The sequence below is a fragment of the Fomitopsis serialis genome (assembly GCF_022376445.1).
Source record: "Fomitopsis serialis strain Sig1Antser10 chromosome Unknown B0H18scaffold_191, whole genome shotgun sequence".
Lineage (NCBI taxonomy): Eukaryota > Fungi > Basidiomycota > Agaricomycetes > Polyporales > Fomitopsidaceae > Fomitopsis > Fomitopsis serialis.
This window is the reverse complement of record NW_025955151.1, coordinates 53,616-72,728: the sequence shown is the minus strand read 5'-3', so window position 1 is coordinate 72,728 and position 19,113 is coordinate 53,616. Positions and strand designations below refer to the sequence as shown.

General features: G+C 52.3%; 3 protein-coding genes across 3 annotated transcripts; 2 read left to right on the top strand and 1 right to left on the bottom strand.

Moving 5' to 3' along the window:
* Positions 1–2,053: 2,053 nt before the first annotated feature.
* Positions 2,054–5,709, top strand: B0H18DRAFT_1088080 (uncharacterized protein; the record flags this gene model as incomplete). The annotated part of the gene is made up of 12 exons (XM_048032224.1): positions 2,054–2,446; positions 2,506–2,724; positions 2,779–3,150; positions 3,205–3,398; positions 3,449–3,766; positions 3,818–3,911; positions 3,939–4,206; positions 4,236–4,430; positions 4,482–4,620; positions 4,677–5,124; positions 5,184–5,281; positions 5,379–5,709. 12 exons carry the CDS (start codon positions 2,054–2,056, stop codon positions 5,707–5,709), a joined length of 3,069 nt encoding a protein of 1,022 aa, XP_047885980.1.
* A 6,005-nt stretch (positions 5,710–11,714) lies between these two features.
* B0H18DRAFT_960390 (uncharacterized protein) lies at positions 11,715–14,835 on the bottom strand (the record flags this gene model as incomplete). The annotated part of the gene is made up of 11 exons (XM_048042958.1): positions 11,715–11,791; positions 11,824–11,975; positions 12,285–12,848; positions 12,926–12,990; positions 13,055–13,131; positions 13,178–13,358; positions 13,412–13,712; positions 13,771–14,029; positions 14,129–14,293; positions 14,617–14,725; positions 14,827–14,835. 11 exons carry the CDS (start codon positions 14,833–14,835, stop codon positions 11,715–11,717), a joined length of 1,959 nt encoding a protein of 652 aa, XP_047885979.1.
* Positions 14,836–15,348: 513 nt separating this feature from the next.
* B0H18DRAFT_960389 (uncharacterized protein) lies at positions 15,349–15,820 on the top strand (the record flags this gene model as incomplete). Its single annotated transcript, XM_048042957.1, has 2 exons — positions 15,349–15,589; positions 15,672–15,820. 2 exons carry the CDS (start codon positions 15,349–15,351, stop codon positions 15,818–15,820), a joined length of 390 nt encoding a protein of 129 aa, XP_047885978.1.
* Positions 15,821–19,113: the final 3,293 nt, after the last annotated feature.

The window sequence follows — 19,113 nt, the reverse complement described above, 5'->3', positions numbered from 1 at the left end:
ATACTCAACATCTCCCACTGTACTCATGGGCCGACGTGCAAAACACCACACGTCAGAGCAGAGACTCGCCGTTAAACGGGCTCAGCAAGCGAAGTACGCCGATAGTCCTTCGTAAGAGCCCATTGAGATACGGAGTTCACTTCACTTACAATAACAACTTACAGTGGTCGTGCGAGGCGAGCCAGAGTGAGTCGCGACGCATATGCAGTCCGCATTGGGAATCGTACTAGCCCCTTCCACAACGAATCAAGCCGTCCCTTCGGCGATCTTTACTCTTGCGCGAACACCTTTCAGCATCTCGGTGGCATGCCGGCGTGGTACCGTGAAGACCGATCTTGGCCTCTACACTCCTCCATACACCCTGACTATCCCCTCGGAGCTGCGTCGAGTTGGAGAGGCTGATCAAGACAAGGGCGAGGGCGATGAACTGTTTGCGCCGGACGAGACAGATCAAGCACAAGACTTGACCCGTGCCTTGAATGGCCAACAATATCGCCTCTTCACAATGAACGGAGCACAACGCTTCATGGAGTGGAGGGATCAGCCCATCTCGGACACTGTAGCTAAGGTCCAAACAGAGATCGAGGCACGTATACACAACTGGGACACGGGCACAGGTAACGGAGACTCGGAGGGCCTTACAGATCACTATGAATGCGTAATCGCACGGGCTGTGGGGATGCATTGGGCCGCGAAGATTATATGTACACTCGCTCGGGAGTTAGAAGTACTGCAGAACGGCTACGTAGTGTATCAGGCTGCATTCGACAACATGTTATTACCTTGGCAGTGCATGAACTTGTTTGCATAGCTAGCAGGAATCATACATATGTTTCACGCACTTGTTCAAACCGATGTGACTCTTAGTTCACTATGTACTTCGTGAACTTCAAGGGGAGGTCGATATCAAACATTACCTACGTGACCGCAACACAAATGTCTCAGACTCTTAGTACGACAAGGTTAGTATGATGTCCTGGACATAGCTCAGGTCAAGAGCATTGTTTCTGAATGTGAACGCCAAGGTGAATACGCAGGAGTGGTGACTGACCACAAAGGTGACCAGCATGATAGTACTAGCCGGCGGTGGGTGTTTCTTTAGCTTCAACTTGCACATTAACAACAACGTTCGCCCCAGCCCACCTCGCAACTGCGCTTCTATCTAAATTACTCTGGTGCTTCGCTCGTCTTCCCCTTCTGCACTCATCGGCCCTCTTTCGTCTTGAAAGCCCCGTTCTTCGTCGGTTTCACTGTTGAGCTCGGCGACCTTTGGTTCAGCTGAGCGTTATACCACCCCTGATTGGTCAAGCAAGTCTCAGGTCGATGGCGTCCTAATTTTGGCTCCTGTACCGCCAGCGTCACATGCGCTTCGATTGAGTGGCATCTCGGTGAACGCCGCGTTCCCTTCGCCGACCTCCCAAAATGAACACGATGCGAAACACAAAGCTGTCTTCCATTTCCCGAATATCTCTGCCTTCAAAGCTGCGGTCCAGGCAATAGCGGAGCAAGTAATGGCTGAAAACGGATGTTTTCCAGCTCCATGGATACGGTGAGTTCAATTCGATTCTAATGTATCAGATTCCTGGCTCGGCGGAGAAGACTCCGTGTATTGCGCTGCACCAGTCGGCGGTCAAGGCAATGGCTGGAGCGAGTAGGGGCTGAAAAGAAGTACAAACACTTTCTGGTTCGGAGATGGTGAGTTCAATCCGACTCGTTGCAGGATATCAGACTTCCTGGCGTCGCCCTGCACGAAAGACGGAGACCGGACGCATGCAAATGGAACCATGCGCCGGATTGGAAGCAATCACCTGTCGTCCGAGTAAGTGCATATACCGCTCTGAATGAACAAATGCGGTAGCCCTAATTCTCTCCCCAGATAAATGATCTATGAACAGTGAGTGTTGGTTGGCTTACGCGGCCTGGATCAAACCTCAGTGGCGTCCAGGATCGCGCCCATCTCGGTGCATCAATGCGGTGGGCGGCATCCACCAGAATGTCGGGGTCAGTCCAATTATTCCTGAGCTGAGTACGTGAGTTCACCCGGCTGCTCGTCATGGCCCCCGTTGCAAAGAAGCGGCGCCGTGGGCATGTTGGCGTGAGGTTCTACGACGGTGATGATGACGATGACGAGGCTCCCAGACGTCGAACACTAGGGACCCTCCATCAGCACACATCGTTCGCAACCACCACAACAGGGATATCCACTCGAACATCCCGCATCCCTGTGGCAGATCCCACCACGGCGGGCACGAACCCTGTACCTTCGGTCTCTGCCCATCAGACCAACACGGCCCTTGACGATGTTCCTGTGCCAGGCCCGGTCGTCGATCCAGACTGGGAGAGGGAACTCGGCGAAGACGACGCACTTGGCACGCTGTCTCCTGATTCTTTCGTAGATATTGGCGAGTATCTAGAGGCAACCAAAACCCGAAAACGCACAGCTAGCGTAAGTGTCCACTCGTCATCCTTGAAATGGAATCCACACTCACTCGCACACGTTCATAGGACCATCCTCTCCTTGAATGGTCTAGGAACTGCGTCGATGAGTGGCTTGCTGAGCTCGTTCGTCACGAGGGACGTGGCAACTTTGCGTATGACACTTGTGCTGGATGCGAGGCAGGGGAGCCGCAACTCTTTCGCTGCGACGACTGTTGGGACCCACGGTTCTACTGCCAAGATTGCACCCTTACTCGACATCGTTGCAACCCGTTCCATCGACTCAAGGTATGTCACTTGAGCGTCTCACTTGATCTGCTTCGGCATTTACTAGCTGTGCAGATGTGGGATGAGACACGACTCCGTAGAATCACTCTAAAACAGCTGGGATTGCGGATCCAGCTAGGTCATGCAGTCGGCGACCTATGTGCAAACCCGCAGAGAGCGTTCGGCGATGACTTCGTCGTCCTGGATGTTTCTGGAATCCATGAAGTGGCCCTCGACTACTGTGGTTGCGAGGGTGAAGAAACGAAGCCCATTCAGCTGCTCCGTTCGAGACTACTGCCGGCTACGAGCGTCGATCCGAAGACGGCGGCGACATTTCGTCTCATGGAGCACTACCACGTCTTGCACAACCAGACGAAGGCGTCCGGTTTCGAGTTCTACAACACACTCTTGCGGTTGACGGACAATACAGGGACACTGGACCAGAAGGTGCGTAGTCGTGCGTAGCATAGCAAACGACACTGACGGGTTGTACTCCAATAGGGACGATATGGGAGTCTCATGCGCATGGCGCGCATGTGGATTCATCTCAAAATGCTCAAACGATTCGGCCGTGGGCACGATCCAAGTGGTGCCAGAGCTACCGAACCTGGCGCCTGTGCAGTCGCCTGTCCTGCCTGCCCACATCCCGGAATCAATCTTCCGTCAGACTGGGAAGATGCGCCGCCAGAGAAAAGGTATGACTCGGTAATTCGTTTGAACAGTGTCACTAATCAAACATGTACAGCTGGCTGTATCACCTCTTCGTCGGGATAGATGCCAACTTCCGCCTCAAGCGCAAGGACGTGTCTACGGACGCCGTCGATCCCGGACTTAACAGAGGGTATGCATACTTTGTCGAGGAGAAGGCATACAAAGTGTTTTTGGACGTACACGACAAGCACGAGAAGATCGAGAAGAGTTCGTGCAACAGTCACGACGCCGTCAAGCTAGCGAATATGAGAGGCAGCCAGGGCACTGCTGCTAGCGGCGTCGCGACGATCGAATGCGTCCGTCATGACATGAAGCGACCGTGTTCCGTAGGAGACCTTCAAAAGGGAGAGCGGTATGTTTTTGCGCTTCTTGTTGTTCTACCACTGAAGTCTGATGAATACAGGTACGTGAACATGGATTATCTGTTTGCGAGCAGCTTGCGTAAGCACTCCACGACGCGCGTAGTTGTCTCATACGACATCGCCTGTCAATGGAGTGTTAATCTATGGAGCCGCATGATGCAGTACGAATTTGAATGGAACTTTGAGCAACAAACGATCACTTTCCTCATCCCGAAATTTCACCTTCCGGCTCACCAAGAAAGCTGTCACACGAAGTACTCATACAATTTTATCAAGCACGTTGGCCGTACAGATGGAGAAGCCGTGGAGCGCGGTTGGGCTGCTGTCAACGGATTCTCGGGTAGCACGAAGGAGATGGGGCCAGGATCGCGTCGGGACGTCCTCGATGACGCGTTCAGTGACTACAACTGGCGCAAAGTCATTCAGTTACGTACGTGTTGGTTCACATATGCTAAACAGGTTGCATTGACTCGGCTGTAGCCAAAACATTGCTCATCAGGGTCAAGAACGCAGTCGATGAGCGCAGCAAACATGTAGCCGAGTTCCAGGACTTGACTCAGGTCACGAACTCTGTGCATGTAGCTGAGTGGACGCAGCAAGTGGAGGCTTGGGAGAATGGAGCCGATTACAATCCGTTCGTGGGCACTCGGCACCGTGAGTGCCTTGTACGAATGCCAATTCGACCGAATCTCACGAATCGTACAGCTGTGACGCTTGCGTCTATCCGCCGCACGCTCGCCGAAGAGGAATCAACTGCCATCAACGACGGAACATTCACAATGCTCCATGACACGGTGTCGCCAAGTGTTCTCATCATTGCAGGCCTGGAAATCGAAGACCTTCAGTAAGTTCGTTACCTTCGAACACATTTATGACTACACTACTAAGCCTCGTGTACAGGCGTCGCCTTCGCAAAGATGCTGCATCTATCGGCAACAGTGGTACGGATTCGCAGCACGCAGACATTGTCCGCCGTCGCAACAACTTACAGCTTAGGATCAAAGCCTGGCGAGAGTTCCAAGATCTCTACATGCCCGGCATCATCCAGCTACGAACCCTGAACACGTCTGTGAGGACAGTTCATCCTGAGAATTTCCTTCTCTTCCTTCCGTCCGCCGTCGTCAATGTGGCTTCGGTTCCACCTTACCCCGCCCTCAATGACATCGAACGGCGTCTTCGTCACGCACAGGCTACTGACACTCTGGAGCAGCTGAAGCAACATCTCCGTGCTCGTTCAAAACTCTACGGCGTGAAGGACCGGGACGTCCGCGGCCAGCGATATAACACTCGCTCTCGTACATATATCAAAACTGTCGATGCGCGCATCGACGCCGACCCACTCGATACCGTGCTGCCTACGCCGCTCTGCTTTCCCTTGACCCAACGGACGACCTCAAATGGCGGAAGTTCCTGCGTCCTTTGAACGACAGCGACGTCCGCGGAATGCAAGACAGTCTTGAAGAAGAATCTGAGGGCAGACGAACCCTGTCTTGGATCTGGCGCACGTCAGGTTTCTCTCGCGATGACGCCTCCGACGAGGACGCGGACGATTTGGAGGGTATGCATAAACTAATCTACTCCGAGTCATTCTTTCGCTGATAGCATTTTTCAAGCCGTGCGCATCGAGTGGTGCAAATCGCGTGCGCGCGCCCATCGGTGGAGTGAAGAGTGCGATCTTCTCGAGGAAGAGATGCGGCGGGTTATGGCCTTTTTCGAGTGGGAGAGTCAGTTGTGGTCTCGACGTGCCGAGAATGCGGCCTGGACAGATGAGGCAAGCACCCACTCTCTCGCATTCGCTACCAGCCATGAGCATACTGAAGGGTGTATCGCATATGCTCATCGGCAAGCTGATATACGCACCGCCTTGATCGAACACTGTAAGAAGTCTTGGGCGGATGTAGCAGAGTATATACAAATGGGGACACAACTGTAATGTATCACAGGAGACTGGTAGGCGTGATGTATCAAGAGGTGCTACCAGAAGACACAATGTATTACAAGACATTGGTAGACACGATATATTATAAGAATCATAAGCTACGGGTGGGTATGATGTATTCAAAGATGCTAACTTACCAGCAATCGGGATGTATTACAAGACGGACGAGATACATCGAGGCACACTGGCAGACGCGATGTATCAAGAGACGTGGCCGGCAGATGCGATGGATTACAAGACACGATGCATTAGCAGACGCAATGTACAACGTAGTAGACGTGATGTATGACATGGTATTGGGATGTATCACGAGACAGACACGATGTATAACATGGTAGACACGATGTATTACTACGAGACAGATGCGAAGAACCAGACCGACGTCGCGTGGCGTGCTAGGACATATGTATCGCATGATGGGTCGGCCGCGATGTCTAAGAGTACTGATACAACTCTGAACGGGACGGAGACCATGTGCGAGAGAGCAGATGTAGTGGATCGCGGGGCAGCCGCGATCTTTTTGCACGATAGAGGTGATGCACACACGGCGGCTGTGAGGCGCGGAAGATGTATATAGTAAGCACGCGATGACAGCAGGGATCGGACAAGACGTACCTTGCGCACGACAGAGCCGCCGTGTGGGAAGGCATGCACACAGTGTCATGGGGAACAATTATATTAGCACTCACGGACAGTCATCAAGTAATCCTCCGCCAGCCGTGCGTCAGACGCCACACAACAAATGGGACATCATGCACGGTGAGAACGACGCGGGGCGGAAGAAACCACGGGTGGAAGAGGAGACGGCCATCGCAGGCGAGTTAGTCGACTTGAAAACTTGGGGTACTGAAGCGAGTGAAAAGAGGAACGACGGCGTTCCATGGGTGGCAGAGAGAACCGGAGAGGGACTCGAGGCAGTGGGCGAGGACTCGGAAGGGGCGGGATGGCCGTGAGAGGGAGGGCGAGAGGGCGGGAGGGCGAGAGGGCGAGAGGGCGAGAGGGCGAGAGGGTGATGGTGGTGAGGCCATGTCTGCCTATTATACGGGCCATTGATCAATATTGTCGCACGATGTCGAGGGATGTATCACTGACCGGTATGTATCAACATCGAGGCCGGCTCCATTCACAGACGTTGATACATTGCAGTGCCCGCAGCGCGGTCTGCCGATGTATCACCTGCCGGACTGAAATACATCCCCCGACGGCTACTTGCAGACTGATACATCCACCAGCATCGGCGAATTGTCAGTGAGCGATGTATTGCCTGCCTGGGCCGTGATACATCGACCCGCCCCTGCACGGTTGGCTGATGTATCGCCTGCCTGTACCGTGATACATCGACCCGCCGCGGCACGGTTGACCGATGTATCGCCTGCTTGTACCGTGATACATCCACCGGCGTCGGCGACATCGGTGAATGCAAAAGGCGCCCCGTTGACGTCTATCAACGGGACACGCATGAGCCGAACACCTTCAGAAGCATGATGAAAGTGCACTGCCCTGCGTTGTATTCGCTTCGTGAGAAAGCCGTCAACGACTGCCTACCACCCGTGTTCCTGCAGTTGGTCGAAAGCTGGATGAGGGTATGAGAAGAGCAGATCGCGGCCGCAACATCGAGTCATGTCAGTGAGGGGTTGCACATTGTATAAGTAGGACACATACCGGAAAGAGACAGTGGACGCTGGAGGTGTCGATCAGTCCGATCGACAATACACATGGAAGTGCATCAACGAGCCGGGCGGCGGGTCCGCTACCTGTTATGTAGTCGGTGTATAGGCTGCTCATACAGTACGCAGCCCATTCGCGGTGTGCATCAGCCCATCTACGAGGCAGGCTGACCTGGAGACCTAGTACAATTGTGTATAATGAATCAGCACAGACCACAGGGAAAGCTGGTGTGGGCACCGACGTACTAGATTAGGTAGTAGGCGGTGCCAGATGGCACCCGAAAAGCATCCCAATGCTGGTGATCTAGGTATGTCGCGCCCGTATTGGTATATTGGAGGCGCATCAACGCCACTGGCGGCCGTCACGATCTGTCATGTGTAAGTGCGCGCTCCCTAGTGAAAGCGCGGGAGAGACCGGTAGTGAGTCTGTCATGTATCAAGCACTGAGTGCCACCAGGCGCGCCCGAGTCGGGTGTAGCAGTACCAGTAATATATACGGTCTGCAATGCATAAACATCCCGACGTGTAGATCTACAGAGCGGAGGTGTGCGATCGTCTGTGATACATCGGTCCAGGAGCCAGCGGGTGGCTGAGTCATCTGAGTCAGCGGCTGCCAAATAGGGTAGGTGAGGTCGGACTCTCATGTATCAGCGGCTCTGATACATCGCACTGACGCACTGTTATATATCGCGTCATCGGTGGATTGCTTGGTGGTGGGGGGCTCGGTGAGTGAGAGATAGGATGTATCATTTTGTAACTCTAAGTAGAGAGGTCTATGTATCAGTCTGCCAGCTCTAGGTGATCCCTAGGGCACCTATGTTCTGTCTGAACAGGGGGGCCATTTAGTGTCTTGCTGGCAACGGACCGGCCGGGCAATAAGGGGTTTTAATTATAACAGATCAACCGGGATACTCTTTCTCCTATGGTAACGAACCGGCCGGGCAATGGGATCCTTCATTTGTAACGGGCTGGCCGGAGTGCATAATTCAGCAGTTGCAATGGGCCAGCCGGAGCATATGCTCCCTGGCTAATAACAGACTGGCTGGGTTGCATCATCTCTAGCTGGCAATGGAGCGGCCGGACCATTTTTCCACATTGATAGCAGGCTAGCCAGGCCATATAATCTAGCACTCCACACTGGTAATGGTCCGGCCGGTCAGTGGCACCATCCATTGGTAACGGTCCGGCCGGGCAACAGTATTGTGACCCAGTATTGGCTGGGCCAGTCAACAATAGACCATACTCCCTTAGAACAGCCTACTAGTAGCATGTATTATATGTCCACAGTGCATGCCCTATCACATTGCCTGAGCTGTTAGCTCACTGGCCAGCCATGCAAACACTGGCCGAGAGCATTCAAAAACCTTCGGCCTATTGTATTATGATACAGAGTGTGATTTGAATGATTGTATATGTAAGACCATCACTAATGGAGCCCAACATAGTGTTCCCACATTTTAAAGGGGCTTAGTGAAGCTGCCACCAGCCAAATTAAATGGCCGAACATCTCAAAACATCGGCCGGGCATTTTAGTTCATTGGCCGAAGCTTTTTATTCATTGACCGAAGCTTTTCCTCACTGGCCGAAGCTTTTTCTCACTGGCCGAAGCTTTCACTTCATTGGCCGAAGCTTCTACTTCACCGGCCGGCGAAAACAGCCGGTGCTCGGCGAAAATGGCCGGCCGGTGCGCAAAAACAGCCGGGCTGTTGAATTACTATATGTGGAAATGTGGTATTGTCTGGGAGCCCTTCATTTGCAGAGTCTAGTATCAATTTCCAAGTTTTCAAGAACACATAGTTAGGCCAGGATATGCAAGACAAGATTTACTACTCACAGGCTTCTTTGCAAAACATGTTATTCAATTCCTGAAGCCAATATTCTTTGCCCACACTGTTTGACAATCTAGAATGTGTTATCACAATGCATAGAGTAGATTCCCAAAAGGAATAGTCTTATTCTTTGAAGCTGAATGCAGGACAACAAATAAGGGGTATACAGGTATGGTATACATGTTGACTTCCTGCAGCTAATATTCTTTCCAAACAGTGTTTTACCATCTAGAATAGTTCATTGACCCACAAGGAATCAGTCCTCCAAAGGAATCAGTCCTCCAAAGGAATAGTCTTATTCACACAAGCTGAAGGGAGCACAGAGTTAAGGTGAGGGTGGGTATATGGGTATACATGTTATACTGTGTTCACATCCTGAAGCCAATATGCTTTGCCCACAAGGTTTGGCAATCAAGAATGGCACAGAAACATCTACCCACTGTTGGTAATGGTCCGGCCGGCCAATCCTCATAGGAGATGGTCCGGCCTGTGCATGATCCCCTTAACTCTGTACCACATTCAGCTCATGTGAATAAGACTATTCCTTTGGACGACTCACTCCTTGTGTGTAAATGAACCATTCTAGATTGTGAAACTGTGTTTGGAATGTAGATTGGCTGCAGGAAGTCAACATTGTTTGACATGTATACTATACCTTACCCCTTATCTCATGTTCTGCATTCAGCTTCAAAGAATAAGACTATTCCTTTTGGGAATCTACTCTATGCATTGTGATAACACATTCTAGATAGTCAAACAGTGTGGGCAAAGAATATTGGCTTCAGCAGTTGAATAACATGTTTTGCAAAGAAGCCTGTGAGTAAATCTTGTCTCGTATATCCTGGCCTAACTATGTACCTTTGGACACTAGGAAATCAATACTAGACTCTATGAATGAAGGGCTTCCAGACGATACCACATTTCCACATATAGTAATTCAACAGCCCGGCTGTTTTTGCCCACCGGCCGGCCATTTTTGCCGAGCACCGGCTGTTTTCGCCGGCCGGTGAAGTAGAAGCTTCGGCCGGTCAATCCAAAGCTTTGGCCGGTGAAGAAAAGCTTCGGCCTACGAAGTAAAAGCTTTGGCCAATGAAGTAAAAGCTTCGGCCAATGAAGTAAAAGCTTCAGCCAGTGAATTAAAAGCTTCGGCCAAAGAACTAAAATGCCCGGCCAATATTTTGAAATGTCCGGTCTATTGATTTGGCCCTGTAGGGACAACCTGGCTAATTTTATGGCCAGTAAAGCAAAAACCTGGGTGAGTGAAATCTCTGGCCAGTTAATGTGGCCAGCCAGTGGGGCTGTTTTGTGTTTTGCAGCTTCACTAGGCATCCCTAAGTCTTGGGAAAATTATGCTGTGATCTACTAATGATGGTATACGGTAATACCCCATAGGTGCATAATACATATAGTATTTCAATAGCCCCCAGGGGGCTGTGACCGGCCGGACCGTTTGAAGCAGGACAACTCCTGCCCGGCCGGCCTGTTCGTGGAGTCAGTTTGTTTAGGCTGGCCAACCCATTCTGGACCAGATAGACTTCACTCCGGCCGGTCCGCTTGCAATGAAGGGATTTTATCCTGGCCGGAACATTTGAAGTTTTGGGGCCTGAGTCCGGCCGCTCTGTTTGCAACGTGGACCGGCCGGCCGCTCCGTTGCATGTGCTAACCCTGCCCTCCACCCGGCCTGTTTGCAGTGATGTTGTATGGGTCCGGCCGGACTGTTTACAACAGGTACATTACCCCAGCCAAAAGCCCGGCCGGCCTGTTGCAAGCAGTGCATTGTTGCTAACGGTAGACCCGGACTACTCCGGCCTGAGGCGGCTCTACCGTTTGCAACGGTCAAAATGCACTCCGGCTGTACCGTTAACAGCGAGGTTTTCCACTGAATGGGCTCCTGCAACGGCACACGAGCTGGATAAGTCGCAACATCACTACGATGTCGGAGGTTGCATCGTCTTTGAAAGCCATTGCGCATTGTTTGGCGAGGGTGGTCACCGACTCGTTTGCCGACGAACTTTGCAAGCGGATACTAGAGACCGTACCGATTTGCAGGGACTTACAGCAGTCCAAGATCCTTCTCTCAGCCAGGTTGCTGGTGAGCATTGTGAAGAACCTTTGAACGCTGGCCTTCGACGACTGTGACGGTGCCGTTAGCTGATCTGATTCCCATACCAAATTCGATGGTGCGGTGTTCACAACACTAAATGGGAATCCTCCACGCCAGCATGGTGAGCGGGATCGCCGGCGCAGGGCATTACGACGATGAGAGGATTGTTCAGCTGCAGGGTTACCCGCTTCGTTACCCGCTTCATGGGCATACGGTGCCTTTCGATGGCGTGACCGTGTCTGCCTGGCTGGCCCTACGGTGCGGTCTGAGGTATTGCTGGACTGAGCAGTCACTGGTTGAAGCAAATGTCAGGCCAGTTTACGTACACATATAATCAGGCAGAGCTTACCGTTATCGTTACGGGCTAGCTGTTGAGTTTGAGAGCGTGTCCAACGCGGTTCAACAGACAGCTGAGAGGAGGAGACTGTGTTCTCCATGCTCAGTGCTGATGATTCTAGGGTTACTGTGGTATGAACCTATCCGTGTGTAACATAGGAGTAATTCTTACCTGACTGACTCGATTTTTCCCTAGGAATGTACCCGTTGCTTTGTAACCGTGCCAGCAAGTCCTGCAAGACTTGATTGAGGTTGGGTATGCTTTCAAGCAGCGCAATCAGATTCTGCTGTTCAGTTTCATCGACGGAAAGTGGAGTGATCATACTGAGAGTAACACAGTCGAGATGAGGCGTAATATAGACTGAGGATAGTACTAGAGAAGGTACTTAGCTTGTACGCAGCATTAGACACGAAGGCGCCCAAGACTAGCGGTTAACTTTCGTTAAGGTTGTGACTTCTGCACATAAACAAAGCGACATATATATATCGTTTCCAGACACGTACTGACATACAACGTAGATACACGCTCTAGTGCGGTTACGACAAAGCGACACGACAGCATTATGAAAACGCGAACAATGCGAACCTACACGACACTAACCTACCCGAACCGACATGAACCGTATGACTTACGAACGCCGCCGAGTCTCGCTCCTCAGCTCACGGCCGGTGGCGAGTGAGAGGATGTCGGCTGTGCGCAGGTTGTCGTCATCGTCGTAGGAGCTGTGGGCGGAGTGACTGCTCTGCCCGCTCTGCGACTCAAAAGAGGTATTAGCAGAAGTGTTGGCCGAGTCGTCGCTGTGCACCCTGTCCGTGACGAGGGTCTCCTGCGACGTATCATCCTGCAACAGGACGGACTCCGTCTGCAGCGGCAGCGTGTTCGCGCGCCTCCTCTTGTTGAAGTTCGCGATGATATCGTCCTCCCCGGACGACAGAGGTCCGTCGAGACGGCATTTCAGACACTTAGCAACCTCCAGGATCATGGCTCGCTCATCGGCACCTTTGAGCGCATCCTCCGGGAGGTTGTCGTCAACGCGGTAGTTGCTATTGTTCCATTTGTCCACCGCCAGCTGGTACGCGGCGATTTGAATGTCGTCGACTAGTTTAGGGATGGGGTCGGGGATGGCTGGCAGCGAGAAGTTCGGCGTGTCTCGTGCCTCGTTCTCCAAGCGATGTATGAGGGGTGCGTCGTTTGTCCTATCGCCTCTGTGGTCTCAGCGATCAGTCGCTGGTTGTGCGACGCCTCGCGAATGTTGCAGATCGCGCCTCGGTACTTGTTGACGACGTGATCGTGCAATTCAGCGACTGTCGACCCGGCGATGTATCTGTGTTGGACGGGCTGCATAAGTTCAAGTGAGCAATCATCAAAGACAATATATATATCAAAGGCAGAAGTTACGTACCACGCAATAGTTCCAAATCTGCCAGTCCTTCTTCTCCCAAAACCTTCTGAGGCAAACCTCCAGATCGGCCCGATCCTCTGGGATGAATACGTACATCTGAGCTTGAAGCCTCCCTACAAGTACCTGGTCTCCGCGCTTCCAGCCGGTAGACAGATGTCGTCACCATGCCGCCTCCCGCTACAAAGCCGTCCTCGTCCGGCTGCGAATTCTCTTCATCAGGGTCGATGTAGGCGAGTTCTTCTAAGTTGATCACGGTGAACAGAAGAGGACCCCTTTTGTGCTTCACGCACATTGTGGTGTGGATCTGAAAATACGTCAGTAGGTGGTTGATCGCAGTGCGTTGTAAAGTTTGCTTACCTGTGGCAGCACCTTCTTGAGGATCTGGGTGTACGATGTCTCGTTCACGTACGTGTCGCGAGAGATGTGGATTAAACGGGTTGGCGATAGTTTCTTCGATGTGGACACAGTCATCACGGCGTCCGGGATGTGTGCTACGTTGGCGGTGAGAAGTCCGCGCGCCCCGTCCATGCGAATGACTTGGGAGGGCGAGACGACGGCAGCGTCGCCGACTTGACCCGCCAAGCAATTGTTGACCCATTGGTGCAGACTTGTTGGGCCGTATACCGTGAGATTGCTCATGGCCGGGTTGTACACAAAGCTGTGGGGAAATAGTCAGTGCTTCTGGTAGGGTCGCTACTTAATCTCCGTGCACTCACGATAGACAATGTAGTAGTGACGGTTGGTCTTGGATGAATTGCCTTGTTGCTTGCCAGTCCTGTGAAGAAATGTTGAGGCGGACAGTGGAGGTGTCGTAGAGCCGAGGGAAACCGGGTCGTTCTTGCAGGTCGCCGAATATTTTGTCGGCGAGGGGCCAATGGCTGATCTTGTTGGCCAGATCTACAATATCGACGTAGCGCCCTTTCTGCCCGTGTGCGTGCGCAGGACCCAGCCCAGGGGAGGATGGCGGGTCACTTGCTGAGGACAATGGAGAGAGAGAGAGCGCTGCAGAGATGCGTTGAGTAATGCATTGAGTAAGAGAGTTTCGGTGAGTGATGTGACGCGATACCTGCTTACCTTCTAGTTCTCCCTCCCAGATTCCCTGGCTCGGAATGGCAGGGAGATCCTTAGCGTCAATGACGTGTCCGTCGTCTGAACCGGGGTGGCGACAATGTGAGGACCGCGCCCGTGAACGTAACGTATGGTGGACATGAGGAGGGGGATATGGTTTGGTGCCTGAGCCTGAGGTATATCGAAAAGAAAGAATCACTCATCGCATAAGATTCTTGAGGGCCAAGTGACCGCCACCAGCGCCACTGGAAGCCAGCCACCAAGGCCTAGGGGCCCCCGGCTGCTGTAGAATGCGGGCACATGGAGGGAAACAGCGGCACTCACAACTTATCGTCCAATGACGATCTATCGAATCCGGCCTGCAACAATCAGGACTCGCGTGATTGGGACAGCACAAGGTGGCCTAATCGTCCTTCTTCACTCAAGAAGTTCAAAGTTCGACGGCGGTGTGAAAGCCCCCCCCCCCTATAGCCCAATCAAAACTCATACCTTACAGAGTCGACGGCACTCCGCACAACGTTTACTGCACATCGCTGCCCGCATCCCATATACCGCCATTAAACACTTCGCCGTGTTCAGGCTGGCAATTGGGCCGATAGTTTCCTGATTCAGATGAGTGCGGTGACACTGCAGTGACCGCACTCATCCGAATAAGGAATTTGAAGGGCACCTCAGACCTGACAAGACGCAACATAGGTACTCACAAAAATCATTGCTAGTCGTAGGTAACACGATCTTCAAACCGTTCAATGCACTCACCTTTACTACAACCTCCAAGAGCAGAACTCAGGTAGGGCCTTTGGCAGAAGTGCGGTGGCGAATAAGAGATCGTGTATGGTCTCTACCAAGTGTCTGTATCAATGTGTAAACAAAAGGTGAGCGATGTAAGGGCGTGACGAACCAGAAGGTAAACTCTTGAATACGAATTATCCGGTGAGACAGAGGCACTGGTCGGTACAGATGTAAGACAAGACTTGGGTAGCCAAATCGTGCTTGAAGGCAAGCACACCTGGCCCTGGCGCAAGACGTAAGAAAGGCACCCTGGCGTTTAAACACCACAGGGTGCTTGCGAATTACGGCACCGTTCTGAACGCAAAAACTCACCGTCATCACCAGGCCAGAGCCTCAGCGTTCTGCGCAAATAGGTGAGTGTATTTATCCGCGGAATTCTGGTTTTTGGAGGCGGATTCACCTTGCACGTAGAAGCTTACTAGGAAGAGTAGAACATGCCGAAGAGATCGCGCGGTTCGGCGAATCTGTTTGCACAGACCTGCGAGGCGTGTTATGGCTACTTCGACACCACGCAAGGCCTAATGGCTCACCAGTCAACCAGCCGCCAATGCCGCTGGTACAAGAAAGGAAAGCTGAGGGAAATCTTCGTGGATTCTAAGGACTCTAGCAGCGAGGATGAAGCGGTGGTGGATGCAAAGAAGAAACGCGGTGCAAAAGGGAAGGCGCGTGCTGATTGTAGGTGAGTACATACCTAACTTTGCCTTATAGAAGTGTTGCTGACCTTTTGAGAGGCATACACGCTCACCTACTCCTGCAGCAAGCACGTCTAGTGGTATAGCTCAGGACGGCGCACGAACGGACGAGACCGCCGGACCGTCATTTGTTCGCTCCCACACAGCGTTCGAGCGAGAAGATCGGGACGAGGACGAGGACGAGGAAGAGGACGAGGAAGAGGGCGAATACTAGGACGAGGACGAAGCGCAAGACCTCATCTTCGTGCCTACCGCCGGGCCGAGTCGCGCTGCAAGAACAGCAGAGTCCTCGTCAGCACCAGTGCGACGCACAGCCATTGCGTTGGATGACGAGGACGACACTCGAGTTGAGGTTGTAGACGAGAAGGCAGGGAGGGTAACTGGAGAGAGAGAGACCGTTCAAGAAGCTTGGCGCCGTCATCTCGCAAAGAGGAAAGAGAACCAGATGCAAAGAGACACAGGTGAGTACATAAAGAGATTGAGCTGCCGTATAAATACTGATTTGCTTACCTTAGACGAAGACGAGTCTCCTAGACCATTATGGGAGCCGTTCGAATCCGAAACGGACTGGGAAATTGCCTCCTGGTGTATCAAAGAGGGTATCAGTCAAGGTGCGGTGGATAGGTTTCTCAAAATACCTAAGGTGTGTGCGTTAGTGAATTGCAGGGGTAAACCCCCGGATACTTGGGCGCCTACCCGTACCCGTACCCGCGAGGGTCAGTGACCCGCACCGAGGGTACGGGTCTATGGCGGGTCACGCGGGTTCATCGCGGGTACAGGGTTCGTGGCGGGTACTTCGAGCAATTGCATTCGTCATTCAATACAAGTACACTGATCACAAGGTATCTCTCGTACTACACATGTCATGACTCATTCTTCGTGATACTCTCCCCATACCTCTGAAGGATCCTCGTCTTCATCGCGCGAAGGGTCCTCGATAGTGACAGCCATAATATCCTCGTCCTCGACGAAGCCCAACAGACTCCAGTTGTTGAGGCACAGCAGTGCACGAATCGAAGCCGCTGAGAGCCCATTGCGAAGATGAGAAAGAATGATGCGGCCTTTGCTGAACAGTCGTTCGACTGCAACAGAGGTGGCTGCAATACCACCATCAGTCACGTTCGAGTCAATCGTACACATGAGATCACTTACGCGGGATCGTAAGATAACAAACTGCCATGCGCGACAGGTTTGGGTAATTCTTTCGCACCTTCTCCGAGGTCCACCACTTTAGTACATTTTTGATCTTCGGTGCAGGACCACTGCTGAGGTAGTGTTCAAGCTCGTGCCCAATCGGCTCACTTGGCTCCTGGCGACTGGCACGGGCAACATCAAACATGTTTTGCTTCTTCTTCTTCGACGGTTTAGCAGTCTGCTGAGCATGGAATTCGTCAATTGGATTGCAAAGCTCGTACTGATGACGGCATACCTCGGGTGACTCGGCACTTTCTTGGTGGTCCGAGTCTGGTGCTGGCCATCGCCCCACCCACTCGTCATCGTAAGTCCGCCGTAGCAGCGAGCGGGCCTCTGTGATCCATTCGTCAGGCCAATCATTGTCATAGAAATACTTGAACTTGTAGCGCGGGTCGAGAACTAAGTAGTCCAGATGCCACATTACTGAGTGGAACTTGACCGTTTCGAACGGTCCACCCGGAGTGCATTTGGCCCGTTTCTAACGGTGTACCCGGGCTCGGCCGGAGCACTCCGGGTCTACCGTTTGGAGCGGCCGCCGCCAGCAACGAACCGGCCGGAGGGAGGGTGGTGGTTTGGAATGGTCCGGCCGGAGTGTTGGGTAACGTTCCGGCCGGAGCTCTGGTGAACGTACCGGCCGGAGGCCTTGAGAAATATGGGTTTCCTACGGTCCGGCCAGACTGTTATCCAACATCCCGGCCGGAGCTCTGGTCAACGGTCCGGCCGGAGGCCTCGAAAGATTTAGGCTTCCTACGGTCCGGCTGGACACATACCCAACGTTTCGGCCGGACCTTTGATCAGTGTCCCAGCCGGAGGCCTCGAAAATTTGGGCTCTCAACGGTCCAGCCGGAGCACTCAGCAATGGTCTGGCCGGAGCACTCAGCAATGGTCCGGCCGGCGCACTCAGCAATGATCCGGCTGGAGGCCTCCAAAGATTTGGATTCTCAATGTTCCGGCCGGGACCGGGGGTTGGTTTCTAACCTTCCGGCCAGACCCCAGATGAAACAGTCCGGCCGGGCAAAATTCCACCTTCCAAACATCCGGCCGGAAGCCTTGCGGAATCTGGGCTGTAAACAATCCGGCCGGGCTAGTTTGTAATCATCCAGCCAGCCGGACCCCAGATGAACAGACCGGCCGGGCTTCTCCAAAACCAGCCAGACCCCTCAGAATTGATCTGCCGGTGATATAACAACAAGAATTGTTAACCCCCAAGCTCAGCTGGAAAATGACCAAGGTTGTATCAACCAAGCTCAATATTTAACCACCCACCGAGCTCAGAGTTGAACCACCGAGCCCAGAGATGAGCCACCAAGCTCGGTATCAAACCACCGAGCTCAGTAGTGAGCCACTGAGCACAGTATTGAACCACCGAGGTTAAACAGCTAGGCTCGGTGGCCGAGAGAAAAATTGGCCGGGCTCGGCGCCGAGGATAAATGGCCGAGGCTCGGGCCGAGGTTTCGAGCGCCGAGCTCGGTGAAAACCGCCGAGGTCAGTATCAAAGCATTGAGCTCAGTGTTAAGGGGCCCAGTTAAAGGGCCGAGCTGAGTGTTCAATGACCGAGTTTGTTGTTGAAGCACTGAGCTCGGAAATGGCCGAGGTTAAACCACCGAGCTCGGTGAAAAACAGCCGGGCCGTCAGATTGCCATATAAGGAAATTTGGTATCATCTGGTAGCCCTTCATTCACAGAGTACAGTATATGTTCCCTAGTGTACAGAGATGCCTAGTTAGGTCAGAGAATACAAAATAAAAAATGCTCACAGGCTTCTCTGAGAACGTACTATTCAACTCCTGAGGCCAGTTTTCTTTTCCCACAATGTTTGACTATCTAGAATGTGCTATTTCAATGCACAGACTACATCCCCAACAGGAATAGTCTTATTCTTTGAAGCTGAATGCAGGACAGGAGATAAGGGGCATACATGTTGGATAATGATGTTCACTCCCTGCAGCCAACATTCTTTCCAAATAGTGTTTGACTATCTAGAATGATTCATTTCCTCACAATGAGTGAGTCCTCCAAAGGAATAGTCTTATTCACACAAGCTGAATGCAGTACAGAGTTAAGGGAATCTGGTCTCATATGAGTATCACTCAATTTGAACAATGCTGATCATCACTTCTGTATCCATGCATGATATAGCTGAAGAGTCTATACATTGGACAGATGTGTCGCATTTTGCTCTGGCTGGCCTAGGACAGTGCACCGGCCGGACCGTTTGCTACGCATCAGGAAAAACCCATTTTCCTTATTCATACTTTCGCCAACTTTACTTTACTTCAGGTATCATCTCAACCGTTTACTTCACCATGATGTA